Source organism: Notothenia coriiceps, unplaced genomic scaffold (genome assembly GCF_000735185.1).
Source record: "Notothenia coriiceps isolate Sejong01 unplaced genomic scaffold, NC01 NC01_scaffold00037250, whole genome shotgun sequence".
NCBI classification, from domain to species: domain Eukaryota; kingdom Metazoa; phylum Chordata; class Actinopteri; order Perciformes; family Nototheniidae; genus Notothenia; species Notothenia coriiceps.
Window position 1 is genome coordinate 12,849,929 of NW_011369951.1, and position 20,586 is coordinate 12,870,514.

The following is a 20,586-nucleotide window of genomic DNA, read 5'->3' on the forward strand; positions in this document are numbered from 1 at the left end:
CCACACACACACACACACACACACACACACACAATGTGTTTCCCCCCCCTTATGTGCCCATCCCCCCACATGGATCACACCTGGCACACGCAATACATGTTCAGTTTCTATTCTTTTTATATTTACTGCAGTCTTTCATGCATACCAGTAGTCTGATACAATATTTACAGTTTGAAAGGGTGTTAAATTAAATTTGGTGATGCTTAATCAGAATCAGAATACCTTTATTAGTCCCACGGAGGGGAAATTTGCATCGTTGCAGAAGGAAAGAGCCACAGACAGCTTAATGTAAAAAAAGTACTAAGTTATGATATAATAAAAAATATAATAAAAAAACATTGTTGTGTTAATGTAAAAGCAGTTAAAACAGGACCGGTCAAATTTGACCGCGAACACCAAAGTAAGGGGGGGAAAACGAAGACAATTGAAGGGTTAATGCAAAATGTAAGGTTAATTACCAGCTTCTGATAAACTTACCTAGTGGACAAAAATATTGTTGAAGCAAGCTGTACACTATCAAAACAAGACATGAATAGGCCAATGTATATTTAAGATACTGTAGTATGTTGTTTACAGCAGGTCTTCTTTAGTCCACTCCTTATACCTTGCACGTGTTTGGAGAACATTTACAATTTCAGCCTGTGACGTTGTGTTTACATGCACACCTGAGTCTCATGTCTCCTCCCCAGAGAGTATTAGAGCTAATCAGCTTTACTCCGCAGGACTTCATAGGGATCTGCTAATCTAAAATGACAGACAAAACCAAACCGATGTTAGCTGTCGTTTGCCTGAGGAACCTATCATAGGAAACCCTCTATTCGGTCATGCTGGAACCAGAACATGGCCCTGTAATCCAGGAGGAGGTAGAGCACAGCCATGTGAGGTGTTGGGTGTGTGTGCTGAGCTGCCTCCTGCTCGCCTGTCTGTACGTTGGCAGTTTGTACATCTGGAGAAGCAGCTTACCCAGGTATACAACTAACCATCAGAGCTGTGGCTAGGCTGTTACCCTTGACTTTTAAACTGTTGCTATGTGTGTGCAGGGATCATCCCAGTGTGATAAAGCGTCGCTCTGCAAGTGTGTTGCTGGTCTCTGCGCTGTCACCTGTAGTGGTGAAAGCATGGATGCTCTGGGCTGATATCAGGGTGAGTACACATAAACAAAACATGCTGTTCCCATCATTTGATTCTTTAATTCTTCAGTCGGCCATAGCTCAATGCAATAACCAATATCCTAACAAACATCTGAGAATCCAACCGCCAATGATATGATCTGGTTAGTGCCACAAATGTAAAGCAATTGGAATTTGAGTTGAGCACTTTATTTCCATTTCATTCTTCAACAGGCAATACTAATGCCCCTTGAACCTACAACAAAACACACATCCCATAACTTTAAGCTTACTGATTATTCTAAATACATTCAACAAGCATATTGATCCTTTATCGAATGAAAATTACTGAGCACTGCAGGCAATAAACACCTCTAAGGAGTTATACTGAACAACTTTGTCGACCACATTTATATCAATGAAGATGGCCTGAGACAAATCAGTACTGTTCAACAGCATGACAAAGTACATCCTCCAAAATGTAACCCTTAAATTAACGCCTCTCTAAAACAGTTTGCATACAAACCAAACATAGCCTCCATTAATGTAGGATTTCTGGAATGATGTATTAGACTGCATTCGTTTTAGCTAGGTGCACCTAAACAGGAAAATGAGTGTTTGTACACGTATTAACTATGTACAATCTATACTAAAGCAGTACAGCACTAGCACAGTAGAGCCACATTCAGGTAGGAGGGCAGAGGTCGTAGACAGTCAAAATTAAGAGGATTCCATGTCTTTCTCAAGGACACTCCCCAAAGTGAACCCTGAGCGTCCAGGTGAAGGAAAGTGTCCTCACTCCGGGGGTCGTATTCACTATACATAAGTTGCTTTGTGAGGTTAAACCTGGGTTCACACGGGCTTAAATTTATAGCCACTTGAGGGTCAAAACTATGTTTATAAAACTACTTTGCGCTCCTCCAGGTCAATGCGTTCGTGTTGGAGTTGATGGGAGTCCGTTTGGAGGGTCTTGTTCCCGCAGCCTTCCTGCCGCTAATACTAACAATGGTACATCAGAGACACCCAACCATGAATAAAGCTTCAAGTACACAATGTTACTTCTTCTTTGCTAGATGTTTAAGACTTAGACTATATCTATATACAACCAATAGAGACAATTAAAAAATAGTAATAATTAGATTATGGAAAACGTTGTCACAGTTGATTTCAATATAGGTGTCAAAGACGTGGATAACGCACCAATTGCAGTGAGACATTTAAAAAAACAAAGACTATAATAAAAGCAAAAAAGTACATGAAAGAACATTCACCTTAAAAAACGACTTTTTCTACCATATTTTTCATAACCTGTTGAAGCTTTAAAGTCTGAAAATGTGTTCTGTTTAGTTAGTCTGTGGATCTATTTTCCTCTTAAAGCATTTTATTTAAGTTGCACTAAGTAGGTTTTGACATTTCAGAGATTACATTTCCATTTCCAAATCTTAACAGCATGGCTTTACAACCTCTATTAAATTCCCATGTGCATGTCTTTTTGATATACTTCCACTGGCTGTAATAAACAAGTGATTTTATCTTTAACATGAGGCATTTTATCTGGGGCCTCTGGTACACTCTGCGATGGACAACCCCAAAGGCTTCTCTGGGGAGCTGCAGTCCCTCCTAGGTGAGTTATGCTTTGCGTCTACTAAATGTTTGGTCGTGTTTGGAGAGTGTGTGCTTGCATTGCATTTGCTGTGTCAGTCATCAGGAGGCTTTATTCCCCCAGATGTGCAGGCCTGGAGGTGGTGTGTGAGAGATGCAGTGTGGCTCAGGAACCAGCTGGTGGCTCCAGTGACGGAGGAGCTGGTGTTCAGAGGGGCCATGCTGCCCATGCTGGTGCCCTGCACTGGACCCACCGCTGCCATCTTCATCGCTCCGCTCTTCTTCGGAGTTGGTGAGACAACTATGTTTTCTGATTGTAAACAACTCGTATTTACAAATGACCTTAATGTAAACAAATAAGGTCTGTAATGATATTATTATAACAGATATGACCAAATTATTTTGTACTTCGGAAAGATTTAAACCTTTTTGTCTGTTTTTGCCTTAAACATTTTAGCCCATTTCCATCACATCATAGAGCAACGGCGCCTCCACAAGGACAGTATGAGTATCATCCTCATGGTGTCAGGTCAGTTTATGTACAACACTCTTCTCATTTATGTTGTAATAATGTAGGAACATGAATTCAAATGAAGGTTCTGTCAATACATGTTGAAATGTGTTAGTCTGTCAACATTTTGAACACACTTTTTTGTAAATATCTCCACTGCAGGAGTGAGCAAATTCTACTAATGCAAAGAAGTAATCTCCGTAACTTTGTTTGCACACACACGCTTAGTGGTAAACAATTATATACACTGTGTTGCAAGTAAAGGTCAATTTTTCCAAATGTTACTGATATAAAAGGTATAAAGGTATTACCATCTTAAAGTTAAACAGTTAAAGTATTTATTCTTCAGAATGGCCCATTTCAGTATCATAAATATTAAAAATAGACTCAATTATCTATGTGTGAATATGTAAATAAGAAGCTTTTTTCTACTAGGCCCACAAGGGAGCTACATTTTACAAAGGGATACATCAACGTTTGCCTCAACCCAATGTATGATAGATTATTTGTTGAATATATTTGGTATTATCTATCTGAATCAAAATCACTTCCAAAACTGAGTAAAAGTCAAATATTTGCCTCTGGGATTTAGAAGTTAGTATTTAGTAGCACAAAAATAGAAATACTCAAGTAAAGAAGTAAATAATAACTTGAAGACCTGTTTAAAACTATAATATGATACTTTTCTCAAATACAATTAGATCCAATCCTTTTGATTTCACATTCAAGGTCATCAATTTGACTTATTTGTTCTATTCTTTTGCAGGGACGCAGTTCTTGTACACAACTTTGTTTGGTGCCTTCACTGCCTTTATATTCATGAGAACTGGTGAGAGATGAATGCACATGAACTTGTTAAGATATTACCTATACAGTACACAGCTTATTCAATCTGTAATGTTTTTTGATAGGTCACGTTGTGGGTCCAGTTGTGTGCCATGCGTTCTGTAACAGTCAGGGTCTGCCTGACCTAACCTCAGCCCTGCAACACCCCCAAAAATCAGCCATACTCCTCTCCTATCTGATGGGGCTGCTGCTGTTTCTGGTGCTTTTATTCCCTCTGACAGACCCCTTTTTATATGGTTTCATTCCCGTCTGCAGCCTGTCTGCCCCTGCAGGGTCTGCATGCTAGATTTAATTCAATTAAATATACTCCAGCTCTTAAAAAGAAAAAAATGGGGACTGGAAATTCATTTCGTGTTCAGTTTTCAAATAAAAAGTATTTTTATATTATATTACAGAATGTGTGTTCATTTATGTGTGTGTGTGTGTGTGTGTGTGTGTGTGTGTGTGTGTGTGTGTGTGTGTGTGTGTTTGTGTGCGTGCGCGGGTGTGAGCATGAGAAGAGAACGATTCTTGCACGTCAGACATTTCCTGCATGGTTGAAAAGCTTTCCTCCTGTATTGAAACACAACACCGGTACAACTCTGCCTGGCTGAGAGAGAGAAAGTGTGTGCAGCAGAGACAGAAAATCAGATGAACTGTGAAAGTGAACGAGTTAGAGTGGAGAAACGGTGAAGGAGACATCAGGAGAGACAGACACATCTGCAGACAGAGAGAGGCAGACAGACAGAAACACCGACTCAGAGGCCAACTAACACTCAAAGGGAACCAAAGTGGAGAGAGACGGATATGTAAAGTCACATTGTTAGGACAAATAAAGCTATGAAAGACAGGCTTGTGAGAAAAATATATTAAAGCCAGAAGCAACACAGGCAATGCCAACAGACTTTAACAGAAGAGAAAAATAGAGAACAGAGAGGGAAAGCTGAAGGGGGAGGAGGGGGAAACGTTAGTGTTCCCAAGGATAGTCAGTATGTGGAGTAGCAGGAGAGAGGGTTCAGAGTGATAGGTGAGAGGTTGTGTTGGACAATTAAGATTTATGAGACAGACTGATTGGCCAATTATTACAACGTTGTTTACAACCCAAAGTGGGGAAGACAATGATGACTATAGATGCATACAGATCTAGACTTTGTTATTCATATTGTTTTGGATTTTACACAAGTTCCATAGATTCATTTCACTTATTTATATGAAAAAACAAACACATTTTATGATTTTTATTTCATGACATTTTTGGGAGATTCTGCTCCTGATAAAAAAAACATATCAACCTCTTCTTTTTGCCATTTTAGTAAATAGCAGCTTTCTTGACAAAAGTTTGATTAGAAAACCATGCAATACCAATATCTGCCAACATCCGGTTAGCTTAGCTTAGCATAAAGACTAAGAACAGGGTGGGACCTGGATCATTCCTGAAGTTTAAATCAAGAAGTTTGTTTAACAGCGCCTTCTCAATACTATAATAACATGTATCTCATCCATATAAAAACTAAAGCGTAAAAACGACATTGTGGTTGTTTTATGGGGGGTTATTATGCCGTACTATGTCTTGGCCAAGAGCAAATGCTTGGCAACCAGCGGAAACTCCAGGAGTCTAATAATTAGTGAGATTTAGAGGTGCCGGCAGGAAGATTTTGTTACCTTAAGACCTGCTTTGGACAGAGCCAGGCTAGCTGTTTGTCTATCTTTATGATAAGCTAGATGGATTGTGTTTGAGCAGTGGGTGTGTCACAGCACCAATTCCCCCTTTTTTTCTTATACCAAATAAGATCACAGACTTACCCTCTCTCTATTTCTGTTATTTGTTCAACGAAAGACTGCTGACTTTTCTATCACTGCTTTACTTTCATACATCTTAACTCAGTCATAACTTGGGATCTTTCCTGTACAACAAAGTCTTCAGCTGCTGGCCGAAGAGGATTTAGGGATTTAGGGAACTTTGCAGCTCTTGATCCAGCTTGACAGCAGTTTTTGCAAGAAGCAACTATTACCTTTTTACCTTCCCCTGTTTTTCCCTGAGAATTACACTGAGATTAAATTGAACCACCTCCGATTTGGCAGCCATGTGGATTGAAGACAGCAGAAATAATAGTGAGCAAATAAAAACAGGCTATTATTCTCCTTCTCTGCACAAAACTGGTCTGCAGATTCTTAAGCATTGTGGTCAGGGAATGATTAACCTTCTTTTGCTGATGCTGAGTCAGGCAGATTACTCTTTCACTCTGAATATACAGTTTTTTGTGAGGCACGCAGTGAAAATTGGGGTCAGGTCACCCGAGGAATGTGGATGTGGGGTCTGTCAAACTGGGAGTTTTAAGCAGAGAAAACCTAAGAGAATAGGAGGAAATGGAGCCGAGAGAAGTCAGACGTGTGGTGGGTTATCTCAAAGGCCCTACACATCCGACGTCTGTCGGTCTCTGTTGGTCTGGACCTTTGTGTGCTGTCCCTTTCTTGTGAAGTCATCTATTCTCCCCACAGTTAATGCATTTACCACACACACACACACACACACACACACACACACACACACACACACACACACACACACACACACACACACACACACACACACACACACACACACACACACACTCTGCATAGACGTAGACTGCATCGTGAAGTAACCTACAAAGAATTGTCAGATGTCTGTGTGTGTATGTGTGAATGTGTGTGTGTACGTGCATGGCCATTTATATGGAAAAGCTGAGTCCATCATCTGGTAAAGGAATAATCTGTCAGGAATTATACTCTCTCCATCTCTCTGTCTGCCTCTCAGCACTTTTTAAAAACCTATAACAGTTTTCTGGAGATTTTCTGGGAGAGTGTCTGTTTGTCTTAGGGTTGTTTATACATGTGTGATTCTTTATGTGCAGCAAACTCAAGTTGCAGTCCAGATGATAAATGTTTTTGTGTCACCAAACCCTTTGCTGTCTTTCCTCAGCAAATCCAATGCTTTTAGACACCACAGTTTCCATTAAAACCATGTCTGTTTTAAACTAGCCATATGACTTCTAAGTGGACATTTTTGTAGCAGCTGTTCATACATATTCATTTCTTCCATTTTCCATGCCACTTTAAAGAATGCAATGCAGGAATGCTTGTAAATTAGGACAATTTACATCTTCTGGACACACGTTTTCCAAATCCTTTTGGTGCCCAGTTGGTTGGCAGTTGACAATCTGAAAATCTGAATTTGTTCCACTGGAGCTGCCCGCTGGTTGACGACGATACTATGTTTGTGCTGGGTAGATCCCAGGTGTGAACATGAGTGAAAGTAAGCATGAAGGAATGAGGACATGGATGAAAAGCATGGTCAGTAAGCTACTTCAAGGTTAAATAAAGGTTAATGAAGGCAAACAAAGGTCGCAGCTACCTTCAAAAGCTGCAAGCGTCTCGAAACTCTTTCAGCTGATTGTTCTGGAGATTTGAACTGGCAGGGAATTAAGCCTTCTGGATTCACCCATTTGACAGGGACCCCAGTCTGCTCAGATATTTGTGGTGAGGATTTGTTGACAGTCTGGGTGTGGATGGAGGGCATTCATGTCTGCACTGAAAGATGAAACATATGGACCTTGTAGGAGAAGTGGATAAAAGTATCGTCTTTTTCCTCCACTCCACAGAAATCACCAGGCATGCCTACACTCTATTATTTAACCACAAGGCCGCAGCTAATTGCTTCAGTGTGTGTGTGTGTGTGTGTGTGTGTGTGTGTGTGCGTGCGTGCGTGCGTGCGTGCGTGCGTGCGTGCGTGCGTGCGTGCGTGCGTGCGTGTGTGTGTGTCCATGACATAAGACACCAGCGGTTGGGGAAAATGAACCACTGACGTGTCCTGCTGTATTTCATATAGCACAAACCGTTCAATAGGCCTGAATGGTGCAAGTCTCACTGACCCCAGACACCAAGGAAATACAGTTTCTTTGACATCAGTGAGGAAGCTTCTAGCCTGCAGTAATCCTTTTTATTTAGTGCCAAAGTCAAGAAAATAAAGTGTTCTTTTAAGGATCAAAACAGAGAAATGTTTTACTTGTAAAAGTGTTTATTTCCTTAATGGTCCGACAATTGCATAGCATACTGTATGGGTTAAGCTGTTTTATGTCCACAATCTCTGAAGAAACTCTGGAGAAAAACTATGGAACTTCAACATGAGACCAAAAAAAAATAGAAAGGTTAGACTTGGCTTTCTGATTAATAAGTGATAACCAGGGGACACGGTTTTTTCACACAGCCTTTAAAACGTTTGACCTGTTTTACCTTCTGTTTCATTTGAGGTGCCTTAATAACGTCAATCCTTTTTTTTCAAATGATATGTCTTTGGATCCAAAGAGCGTCAGTTTTTTTATACTTGCATTCGAGAACTAATAAATCTACATTATTCTCTAGCAAATGTGTTTTCCATGTCTGCAATAGTGAGTTAGTGACATACAATAGATGTAGTCATGTATCTGGAATGGTTTGTGTCTGTCTGAATGTGGACGTTCAGAACAGCAGCCTATTGTTTTCAATGTGGTCAAATGACAAGTTTTACAAAGTCGTTTTTTTTCCTTTTTATCCCATCCCAGCCTTTTGCTTCAAATACATGTACCTTCAGTGAAGAAAAGGGCCTCAAGTGTTTATTCAAGTGTTATCAAGGTCCCAGTGCTTTAGTGGCCACCAAAAAACATCAATTCAAGAACAGCTATTCAGCTTTTCGAAAAATAGTTGAAGTGAAATGGAGAGGCTTTAGAGCTGGAAGCTACAGTTCAGTTCCTTGGAAGCTAGAAGGTGAGAATATATCAGAGCCAGAAACAATATGTGGCGAGTGTCTAGGAGTCAAGGAGGTAGAGTATGACCCAGGAGTTAGGGAATATAAAATCAAGGGATCTGTAGGTTCCATTAGAGGTCTTTGGGTTAGGAGATAGAGCAGCTTGGAGGAGTTGTGAGTAGATTAATGTGAACAAGGGGATCTGGGGGTGCAGGACGATGGAAAGGAGAAGTTTTGTCTGTTTCATCAATTACATTTGCGGAATGTGTCTCTGGGGGCGTTGCAGTATGAACCAGAGGAGGGGCTGGATGATAGAATAAACAGACCAAGTGTGGGAGGTTTGGGGGTAAAAGCAGGGGATCCTGGGGAGAGATTGCTGACTTGGGAGCCCAAATAATAAGAGCTAAAGAGATGGGGGGGGAGCAGGGAGAAGATAAGGAATGGGAGAGCAAGGGGGAAAAGAGAAGGAACGTGGGGGGGGAAAGAAAAATAAGGAAAGGGAGAGAGGAGTACGGGGGTTGACCAAGAAAATCAGAGGATAACATGCGGAGGATGAAGGATATGGAGGAGGAGGAGGAGGAGGAGTTGGGGAACAAGGCCAAAAGGCTCTTTAGGTTCTCCAGGATCCTGAGGTTTTGTGTTTGTTCCCTCTCTTAGTTCCGATGGTCGTTACATAACTGGAAATAACTAGATTGAATGTATATACTCCCGCTGCCAAAACCAACATACCACAGCCAACAGACGCATCTGCTGTACACTGCGATCACTTACAATATCTGTGGCTCATATCTGATTGAGCTACACATGCAGCAGGACTTTTCCATCTCATCATTCTCTGTTAAGAAGAAGCAGCGGCATATAATAATGACATCAAGCTGAACTCAATCAGGCTGTGGCAGGTCACACTTTCCACAGAGAACGTGATGAGCATTTATGTGAAGGACTTTTGTTTGCATGCACTTTTCCACTTATGGTGCTTGCATTGTTCCACAGTTGTTTGTGTGGTAGACCTTCATTTACACTCTTAAGCCCAGTTGTTTGTCAGCTTAAATCCACATTACTAGGGCTAAAATCCTCACACTCACAGCAGTTGGCGTAATTTACTACCACTTTGGCCTTTCCTGCAGCATACAAAGAAGAAAGAAAAAGATGATATTTGTCTTAGGAAAATCCAAACCCAACCTTTGACCTTTCACCAGGCGTACCATTCATGGTGGACGGATCATATGACATCAGTGGAGGTACCCCAAGTCTTTGCTCCCCAACCACTAAGAGGTCAGGCTGATGCACATCTGGCATTTCCTGTTTCCTCTCCTCCATATGCCCCTGAGTGGCAGCCCCACACACACACACACACACACACACACACACACACACACATACACACACACACACACACTGAGGCACACTTATGCTTAAGACACATGTACAGCCTAGAATGAACTCACTCTCTCGGATATGCACAGTCCAAAAGTTATTCCTGTTCCATAATCTAATCTTTCCATTGGACTGTAAAAGTGTCCAGCTGGTACGGAAGAAAGAGAGAGGAAAAGGATAAAATAAGGAGACAAAGAAAGAATGAGATTAACAGATACAAATTAAGCGACCCAAAAAAAATGAGATGAGGGCAGGGAAAGGAGAATCAGACATGAGTTGGATGAGAAAAAGAAGAGGAGGAGAAGAAGAAGGGGGGAGACAAATCTCTACGTCTCATAGAGCTGACAAACACTTTCCACTCCTGCGGATGCTGTGCAGCGTGCACTGCTTGAAGTGTGTGTGTGTTTATATGAGAGTGCACGCGTGTGTTTAAAGCCATAGTCTAGATGGGGGGACAGAATAGAGCCGTATGGTTTTCATAACTCTCTGAGGCTTTTCAATTCTGCTACCCCCCCCCCCCCCACACCAACCGTCACACCCCCCTCTACGCTTTCTTACCATCCAATTTTACCACACCCCTCTTACCAAACACACAACAATTCTTATTTTTCCTCGCTACGTAGACCCCCACCCCCCTCTCTTCTTTACCATCCCTCCCCCATCTTTCTCTCTTTCTGAGGGTTCAGTCAGAAAGCCAACTTTGCAGAGGCAAGAAAGCCCCAGCAGGATCAGATACAGGAGAGGGTTTCTGAAATTCATCACATTCATATTTGGACTTTATTTAACTCTCTTTTGGATTCAGCTGAAGGCCATTCAACAATTTCAATCCTGGGACTCTGCTGCTGCTTCATTGGACTTTATTTTGGACTGGAATGGACTTTCTAGGGTACTCCACTGGACTGCATTGGTTTCTATTAGATTCATAATTGATCTGATGAAAGTCTGCTAAACTGTGGCTGCAATGCTAAAAGTCTGCTAATGAACAGATTGACCGATTCTTTACGGCAGGGATAATTGGGCAATCCAATGTAAATTAAAGTAATCCGATGTCAGTTTTGGGGTTTATCTGCATCAGATTACTTTGAGGAAACAAACAGAATAGAAAAAGTTTTGTTTGGGAAGTTCCGGTTTGCTCAATTAATTGTACTTTTGTCAGGTTTAGTTTTAATTGGAGTGATTTTGCTTTATTAGCTTATTTATTTTGACTGTATTTATTTGAATGTTGGCTTAGTTCAAACCTCATGTCTTGGTGGAGGATGCAAAAGAGCAGCAGGAGCAGTAGCAGTTGCAGCACCATGGGTCTCCTGAGTGTCCTGTGGCTGCTGATGGTGTGTCTGGCTCCTGTGTGCCGGGGCCAGAGGTTGAAGGAGGCGGAGGGGGAGCAGCCAGCGGCTCAGCTGGAAGAGAGAGACGCTGTCTGCCACCAGGAAGGATGCTACGCTATCTTCCTCCAGAAGAGGACCTTCAGGGAGGCTGGGCGGAGCTGCCGGGAGCGAGGTGGGACCCTGGCAACCATGCACACCCAGGAGGCAGCGAACGTGGTCCACGAGCTGCTGTCGGCCATCGAGAGCTCCAGGGCCCGGCTGCGTCTCTGGGTCGGGCTGCACCGACAGCCCCGGCAGTGTTCATCCACTCGACCACTCAGAGGATTCGTCTGGGTCACAGGCAAAGTCCCCCCTTTTTAACCTTTGACCTATTAGTTTTTCTTATTTTGAGCTTTATCACTGTATCAGCCATTTAACTTTAACTGAGATGAGACAAAATTACCCCAAACAGGGAAATTACTTTAAAGTTTTTGACTATGCTCTAATGGAAAATATGTGTGTCAGTGAACTGAGTCTTAATTTGTTATTAATTCAATAGATAATTGCCTACTTCATTAGTTTGTAGCCCAACATAAACAACACTTTATTAAACAATGCTAGACGTAGGCGTCTTTAGAAATGTACAATCTAGTTAAACACGTAGACCAACAAACTTTAATTAAACCTTTATTCAATTATTTTGAGTCAGTATTTACAACCATTAGACCTATTTTAGTTTTAAAACTTCCATACAGCAGTTGTATTAAAAGCTTTTGAATCACTTTAAGTTGTTAAAGTATTGTGCGGGCCAGACTACAGAGCCTGCATTGACTGGATGGTTATTACATTAGCTACTTTTGTTTCACAGAGACGGAGCTGGCACGACATTCGAAGTTCAATCCCCTTTTGACCTCACTGCTACCCGCAAGCTGATTTAGTCATTACACAAAGCTGGCCCAGTAAAAGCCAGATTGTTTTTTTATCACTCAAAGTGTCTGCCTTGGTCTTGAGTTAGCACAGACAAGAGTTATGTGGCCAGCGTAGTCAGATTCCTCCCCAATCTGCTTTGATTTATAGGGTTGCTTTACCCAAGTGACAAAAAAACATGTGTCCTAAATCATGCCAGGTGGTATCAAACAATGTATAGTTTTGGTTTTATTTAACTAGGGTTTGATCTAGAGCCTTTACCCGAATTTGTATAAATGTTTTTTTGTGATGCTCACAGTATTATATAAATATGTCAATAAAAGAGCAACTCATCTTTAAAATTACAAACCAGATATTCTAATGTGGTAAACCCCTCCTATTATAGAGTCTGATACAGCTGTAGACTATTATAGTATGATGACATATACAAAAAATGGCATGCAACGGAAAATATTAGCAAGTTAAATAGCTATTTTCAAATTCAATTTGTGTGGAATTTAGAGTCATATCCGACTTTGGCGCCCCCTAGTGGTGGTATCAATAAAGTCACTGAGGCAGACAGGCTGAAACCCCCACTCCTCACAACCAATGAACATTATACATAAGGTGACAGCAACACATAGACTGCAATGTTTTTTTCACCATAAATTCCCAAGAGAAAATTATACAGCAGCTTTAATCATGATTTAAAGGAACGCTTTAAATGTGTCATACATATCTAAACAGTAGAAGAGAAATTGCATGTAGTTAGAAATACATCTAGAAGTTATAAAGAAGGGAATTTCTACTTTTTCTGACCTGGTCCTTTTCTTAATTTTTTCCAACAGGAGACCAGGATGGCCAGTTCACCAACTGGCTCCGAGAAGACGCCCCTGGGACTTGTGCGGCCCCCCGCTGTGTGGCCATGACCGTGCACACTGCAGAGAGGGGGCGTGAGAGCAGCGACAATTTCCGGTGGCTGGACGGCTCCTGCGCCCTTCCGTTGGACGGATACGTCTGCCAGTACAACTACAAAGGAATGTGTCCACCGCTGGAGGAAGAGGGCAGTGGTCCAGCTGTTTACACCACCCCATTTCACCTGGTCAGCTCACTGCTCACCCATGTGCCCTATGGGTCTGTGGCTTCTCTACCCTGCCCTGAAGACGTCTCAGACCCAGATACTCGTGCTGAGCAGACGGTGCTGTGCATGGAGAGAGATGACGAGACAGTGGGCTGGTCCAGGGATACCCCACTTTGTGGGCCCGATTCAACTCAACAGAACCAGGACTGGTGCAACGGGGATCATGGCTGTGATCAGCACTGCCAGAACACAGACACAGACTACTACTGTTACTGCGATGAGGGCTTCATGCTGGACGAGGATGGTTACGGCTGCAAGCCCGATCCCCTGAGCTCAACTGACCTCCCCGAATTATCCGCTGACTCCGCCGGTCCCACTGACCAGCCCCATATCAAAGACATTTGTTTTGAGATGGGGTGTGAGTACAACTGTGTGGAGACGCAGCGGGGCCTTCGCTGCACATGTCCCCCCGGCTACCAAATGGCTTCAGATGGCCGCAAGTGTTCTGATGTAGACGAATGTCTGCAACAACCGTGCCCGCAACTCTGTGTTAACATCCCGGGCACCTTCCACTGCACCTGCGACTACGGGTACCAGCAGGACGATGAAGGCGAGTGTGTGGACACAGACGAGTGCCTAGATGATGGAAGCTGTGACGGCATTTGTGAAAACACAGTGGGCTCGTTCAAGTGCCTGTGTGACCCCGGGTACGAGGTGGGAAGTGACGGAGAGTGTTTGGACATAGATGAGTGTGAGGGAGAGGCGCCCTGCCAGCATCAGTGTGTCAACTACAAGGGAGGGTACCAGTGTTACTGTTATATTGGCTTTACACAGAATTCCGATGGGCTTACCTGCCGGCCGTCGCCTGAAGATGAAGAATATTCCACTCTGAACCCTGACTCCATCGACTTCGCTCACATACCTGCCTTGGACCCTGACCATGAGACTCTCTGGTCCACCTCGTTCACTCCAGACCCAAACTTTGAAGCTGACACCAACTTTGATGTTGAATGGCTGACAGAAGCCCCTGAAGTGCTCACCCCTGACATGGCACATGTGTCAGACAATCACCTTAACCAATGGGATGCCCAATCACCTAAGCGGTATCAGACAGCCCCCTCCCCAACGCAAAAAGCAAACACAGGCAATGAAATCGATAATGAGGCTGAAACCAAGATACAAGGTAGAGAAGATAGTCATGGAGCTGCAAACGGGTCAGCCACTGGGGAGGGGTCAAAGGTTAACAGTGCAGAGGGCGTCAGCGGCACAGCAGAGGCAGGGGAGGGGTCTGGGAAACGGAAGCATGACAAGAGCTGGCTCCTGGTGGCCCTGCTGGTGCCTCTGTGTGTGTTCCTTGTAGTAATGCTGGCTCTGGGGATCGTCTACTGCACCAGCTGTGCTGTGGACAAGAGCCTGAGCTTCTCAGACTGCTATCGCTGGGTACTCCCTGCAACGCCCCCTGACAGAAGGGATGGCAAAACCCAAGCATGAACCCTAAATTAAACAACACACACACACACACACACACACACACACACACACACACACACACACACACACACACACACACACACACACACACACACACACACACACACACACACTCATATGTGTTAAAGGCCCAGATGTCTGTTAACATTTCTCTAATGGTGCTTCCATTTGGATAAAGTGCAGCTAACTGGTTCTGCATTCATCATGTAATAATTTCTGTTGCTGACCCATTGTAAATATTTCACTTTCTCATCATGTTTCTTTTTAGAATTCAATAAAACCAATAAAATGATGAAATACTGTGTGTTTTTCTAAGCCAGTCTAGGTTATAACACAAATGTGTTCAATCAAGGGACGAATGTTGGGAGAAATGCATGCAGTGCACTTTCAAAAACAATGCAATTATAAATACACAAATGTGCCAATACACATGCCAATGAAGAAACATCTTCACCAACTTGAAATCACATGCACAGCGCTTACAAACATCACTGCATAAACGAAACGTTTCAAATAAAGAAATGCTGCAAATTAACAAAACGCAGCAAGAAGCTCAAAACCCAACGGAACCGGGGGACACTTAATAGATGCACACAGAGGCAGGGCCGTCCCTCCTTACAGGCTGATCATGCAGACTGCGTGGGCCGCCTCACCTTGCGCAGGGGGCCTCACCTTGCAGAGGGGGCCTCACCTTGCGGAGGGGGCCTCATCTTGCGGAGCGTGCCTCAACTGAGCCGAAAATGCGGCGCACCTATGCGCTTATTCGGCGCAATTATTGTGGCGCGGCACGTTTTCGCTGTTGCGAGGCTCCACCCCCCCGTCGACGCGCGTGAAACAGAGGGCCTCATCATATCACTTTGCGTGGGGCCTCATGTTGGCCAGGGATGGACCTGCACAGAGGGGACCTAGACCTGGGGATTATAAAGTTGGCCAACTGTCACTGTCACTGGAAACTTACTTAAAATATAAATGTTACTGGCTTATTGTAACAATGTGATCCCAGGATTCCTTCTGATATTTTTGCAGATATGTTGTAGCTAGCTAACCTAGCATACCCAGTCATTTCAAATATACTGACAAAACACTTTACATTTTGAAACAAATTACCCCTGCCAACAGTGACTGTTGACCAACTTTATAATCGCAGCAGTAACAATTTTTAGTGTCCGCTGGTGTTTGTTCTACTTGCAGCGTTGTTTTACTTTGCAGCGTTTTGTTTATGCAGTGCTTTTTGTAAATGCTGTGCATGTGTTGTCAAGTTAAGATTCTTCTTTTGCATGTTTTTTGGCACATTTAAGATTTTATATTTGCATCATTTTTGAAAATGTATTGTTTTCTCCTAATGAAAGTTAAATGCATTTGCCCCTGCTAGCCACCGTTCATATGTGTGTAATAACCATGGTAATAACAAATCAAAGTATTCGGTGATTTTTCTACTCGACTCTAACTAGCGTTAATAAGAAGAGGGAATGGGAGGGGTGTAGGGGGAGGAGACCATAGCATAAATTGCGTTCTGTTGGCCAACACAACGTTTCACGGAGTTTCACCTTGTCACGGGTTCCGGTTGAGAGGACCACTCTCCCATGCACTCTCCACATGCTAATTATTACCGTTGAGCACCATGTATCGGACCCCGAAGATGCTAAGATGTCTTCGATTATGGAAAAGGACTCCGACGAGGATGGGATTCGAACCCACGCGTGCAGAGCACAATGGATTAGCAGTCCATCGCCTTAACCACTCGGCCACCTCGTCCTGTAGCACTCTATGTATGCCATTACGGTAATTATTCACACCAGTATGCAATCTATGTGTATTTTCCATAGGTATTTTCTCAGCTTCTTGCGCTTGTTTTAAGACGTTGCCCTATTGTGTTATTTACGGTTATTCTTGGTTAGAAAATGCACGAAGCGCAGCAAAAATCCGTCTCAGTTACTTTGTGATTGGTTAGTTATTCCATCAATCACATTGTACCACTTGTGATTGGACGAGGGGCGGGTCTTATGTTGAATGAACACAGGAAGTGTTATACAGCGTGAGACTGCAATTTGACGTTTGCTGGAGCTATTGAAGAATACAAGGTAACAAGATGTTGAATTTGTATCCATCTTTAAACCCATTGAAATCTACTAAATAGCAGATTATAGTACTTAGAAATTAGTCTGATAATCTTTGCGATTTACTGGTTTGCTTGCAGAAGTTTTGGCAGTGTGTTTAAATGCTCAAAGTACTCAGCAGCCGGTTTAGCATCGAGCTATGAGCTAACGGTAACGTTGATGTGGATATTTGCAGTAGCCTGAAGACCAAACGTATATGAAAAAGGTACCAACATGTGGTTGTGTTGCCCAGGGCGGCTCATTTTGAATGGGCGGTAAAAGATATGTGGCTTTTAGTTTTAACGCTTCACTTCATGAATACGTTTATTGAAAGTGAAAGAGAAAACTAGCTTCAATAAATATGACTCCTCTTGAATCACTGAGCCGGGTTCAATAGAAAAGATCAAGGTTCAAATTCTCTGCTCCTGAAACTTTTCTGTAATTTGAATAAACTTTATCTTCGTCCACATGGCTTGAACTTTGGATTTACGTTTTTATATATTGATATACCACTTTATTCACTGCACGTTATACCCTTTGTCTCTTCTGAAATGTCTAAGATAAAACAGAATTAGATGTTTAATCATTATAACATTGAGGAGGAACTAAATGGTGAACCATTTTGAATAATACTTTGACTGTGATGGTCATTCGTGACATTTGGTAGGCAAAACAATTGTCCATACCATATTAATTGATACGGAAAATAACCATAAGTGGTATTGCAGGCCTTTTTTTACATATCACCTTATACAGTATCGCATAGATTGACTTTAATAAAGTATACCATCACTGAACATCTTTTCACAAAAATCCTACTTTGCAAAAGAAAGCTGCAGATGTAATACTGTAAAAAGCTGGTTTCCAGTGATATCTTAACCTGTTGTAAGCTTAGACAGGTGTGCAGATACTTCCCGAAGCTCTTAGTTATTTAGAATGGAAAAACTAATGTGGTCGGTTCTAACTAATAATTCTGCTTATCTCTTCATCCCATGCTCCACTCAATAATACCCTCTTTCTTTTCATCTTTCTCTCATCTCATTTCTTTTTCTTACCTTTCCTTCTCATCCCATTTAAACTTCCTGACTTCCTCTTCGCCATTCTTTTCTTTTTCCCCCCTTCCCCTTTCCTCATTCAGTTTTTCGTCATCAGTGTCAAACCTCAGATTAAAGATGGTGGACTCCCAATACTACCTCCCAAATGACATTGGCGTCTCTGCTCTTGACTGCACTGAGGCCTTTCGTCTGCTTTCAAATAAGGAGAAGATGTACTCCCACTACCTGTCACGCGCCGCCTGGTACGTTACCTATCCCAGGATGTAGTAAGTTGAAGTCAATCAACAATAAATTAAGACATTTCTCACCAAAAACATTTGCTGTCTTAGGCATGGAGGTCTGGCAGTGCTTCTGCAGACATCCCCAGAGTCGGCAAAAATCTTTGTCTTGCTGCAGAAGATCTTCAGGAAGCAGACGCCTGCACAGCTGGAACAGGTTGCCACGGCAGCTGGACTCAGCCCTGAGGAGTACCAGGTACACAGTCCTGTTTGGCTGTTTCAGATTCTGTCTTCTTGACACACCCACGTACAAATGCAAACATGTGTTAAGATCATTATGTTGTACACAGGATGACAAATATGTTTTTATGTTTTTTTTATGTTTGCTATTAAGGCGTTCTTGGTATATGCAGCTGGTCTGTATGCCAACATGGGAAACTACAAGTCTTTTGGAGACACCAAGTTCATCCCGAATCTACCCAAGGTAAAAATCCACTTCAGCTGCTTTGAACACTAACAGGGTTTGGACACAAAAAAGATGAATTCCCGTACAATCAAATGCAGTCAGATACAATGCCTCTTATTTATAGGATCTCAAGAATTTTCACTGAGTTTTATCAACACCTGTCAAACTGCTGCATGTGCTGTGTTCACGCAGGACAAGCTGAAAGCTCTAGTGAAGGCCAGCCAGGCGTTCCAGGATCAGCCCGCTGAGATGGAGGCTCTGTGGGAGAGCTGCTCGTGTCTCCTCTTCTCCCTGGAAGACAGACAGAAGCAGCTGGGGCTGGGCGACAAGGTGGGATCTTGCATCATTTAATGCCTGCGTTGGTCAATCATGTTGTTCGGACTGGAACATTTGGCAATGGTTTTTCAGTTGTCTGCTAAAATTGCGTATTGACCTTAAGAAAGCCATTGAACCAAAAACTTCCGGTGTGGTTCTTCGGGCGACCCGTATGTGAAAACACATAAAGCTCACAAAGTGTTTTTCTTTTCTTCAGGGAATTACCACCTACTTCTCAGGAAACTGCTCTCTGGAGGATGCTGAGCTGGCTCAGAGGTTTCTTGACTCGAAAGTAAGCAATATTATTATCTCCATCATTTTATGTTGTAATAATCTAACCCTTCTTTTATTATGTAACCCATTCTGCTTTTGAGACCTGTCTGTTATGTTTTTCTTAATATTCATTAACCACTGACCTCTGTTTTGATTGTGTATCCTGTATAAATAGTTTTTAGGCTCCTCCCTGTATTCTCCAGTCTGATTCTTAGCTGTGTTTTATCTCTAGAAACTGTCGGCTTACAACACCCGCCTGTTTAAGAGGGAAAAGGAAGGAAAAGCCTGCTATGAGGTGCGCCTGGCCTCAGCTGTGCAGAAAGGTCAGTCTGACATGGGAACCAGGATAAGATTGAATTATTTTTAGAACATTTCTTAATAATATGTTCATGTGGGCTACAGAGACATAACACTTGTGAACTCAAACCCGTCATAATACCCAAGAAATTGACGTGGAGAGATTTGTCATGTTACTAATGTTGTTAAAGATGCTATGCAGTCAGTATTAAACAAAGAAATGTCATTTTCTGCTTTACAGACTGCGCAGAGGAGGGAGAATGTGAGACCAGCTGCGGCAGCTTCAACTTTGAAGACAAAGAATTCACTGTGAAGAGAGGAGACTATGCTCCTCTCATGGAGAAGGTCTCCTTTTACCTCCAAAAAGCACAGGTGAGACGTTCTACTTTTTCAACAGGAACAAAGTTGCCAAAATATGAAGTTGATAGTGTTAACATGTAATCTCTTTGCGTCTATCAGTGATGCAAATTAGTCGCTTTTCGGCGCCTCCCGCTTTTTTTAACGCTGCTTTGGGTGACTTGTGTAATTCGTGGAGAACCGAAGAGTTTTCGTTTTGNTGCCCTCTTGAAGCTGTGAAACGCATGCGCAGTTTGTCTGTGTCGACCAGGAGCGGGAGGTCCTCTGTTCGTTAATGGCTCTGTATTGGTGTTGTGCACGTTGATTGAATAAACCAAGTTAACAGAAGATAAACGTCATGTTTATTTGTAGTAGACTAACATTGGTAGCAGAGGATGGTTAGCAGAAGATGGCTACTGCTAACTAGGGCTGCAACAAACGACTAATTTGATAATCGATTAATCTATCGATTAATGAAACGATTAATCGATTATTCGGAACGTTAAGGTTTTAACTGTACTACTACTTATATCAATACTGCTTATCGATCCGGTCCTTTTAA

General features: G+C 42.5%; 3 protein-coding genes and 1 non-coding gene across 5 annotated transcripts in view; 3 read left to right on the plus strand and 1 right to left on the minus strand.

The window, feature by feature from the left end:
* The first annotated feature begins 824 nt into the window (after nucleotides 1-824).
* Nucleotides 825-4,394, plus strand: LOC104967330 (CAAX prenyl protease 2). The gene is made up of 8 exons (XM_010796740.1): nucleotides 825-967; nucleotides 1,041-1,143; nucleotides 2,034-2,117; nucleotides 2,655-2,733; nucleotides 2,836-3,003; nucleotides 3,169-3,240; nucleotides 3,989-4,051; nucleotides 4,134-4,394. Exons 1-8 carry the CDS (start codon nucleotides 825-827, stop codon nucleotides 4,352-4,354), a joined length of 933 nt encoding a protein of 310 aa, XP_010795042.1. The 3' UTR covers nucleotides 4,355-4,394.
* Nucleotides 4,395-10,906: 6,512 nt separating this feature from the next.
* On the plus strand, nucleotides 10,907-15,248 carry LOC104966987 (endosialin-like). Its single transcript, XM_010796347.1, has 3 exons — nucleotides 10,907-11,072; nucleotides 11,418-11,851; nucleotides 13,245-15,248. The coding sequence occupies exons 1-3, from the start codon at nucleotides 11,059-11,061 to the stop codon at nucleotides 14,966-14,968; spliced, it is 2,172 nt and encodes a 723-aa protein (XP_010794649.1). The 5' UTR covers nucleotides 10,907-11,058; the 3' UTR covers nucleotides 14,969-15,248.
* Nucleotides 15,249-16,587: 1,339 nt separating this feature from the next.
* Nucleotides 16,588-20,586, plus strand: part of dpp3 (dipeptidyl-peptidase 3) — an 18,184-nt gene continuing 14,185 nt past the window's right edge. Inside the window, exons 1-8 of one of the 2 annotated variants that reach the window (XM_010796348.1) lie at nucleotides 16,588-16,750; nucleotides 18,203-18,361; nucleotides 18,449-18,593; nucleotides 18,732-18,821; nucleotides 18,996-19,133; nucleotides 19,336-19,410; nucleotides 19,624-19,714; nucleotides 19,930-20,060. In XM_010796348.1, the coding sequence (XP_010794650.1) occupies nucleotides 16,590-16,750; nucleotides 18,203-18,361; nucleotides 18,449-18,593; nucleotides 18,732-18,821; nucleotides 18,996-19,133; nucleotides 19,336-19,410; nucleotides 19,624-19,714; nucleotides 19,930-20,060 (990 nt within the window). In that variant the 5' untranslated portion in view covers nucleotides 16,588-16,589. Of the gene's footprint in view, nucleotides 16,751-16,964; nucleotides 17,050-18,202; nucleotides 18,362-18,448; nucleotides 18,594-18,731; nucleotides 18,822-18,995; nucleotides 19,134-19,335; nucleotides 19,411-19,623; nucleotides 19,715-19,929; nucleotides 20,061-20,586 lie in introns of those variants that run through there. The other variant, XM_010796349.1, reaches the window with a different exon arrangement.
* On the minus strand, nucleotides 16,642-16,723 carry trnas-gcu (transfer RNA serine (anticodon GCU)). Its single transcript has one exon. It is a non-coding gene; the product is annotated as a tRNA-Ser (tRNA).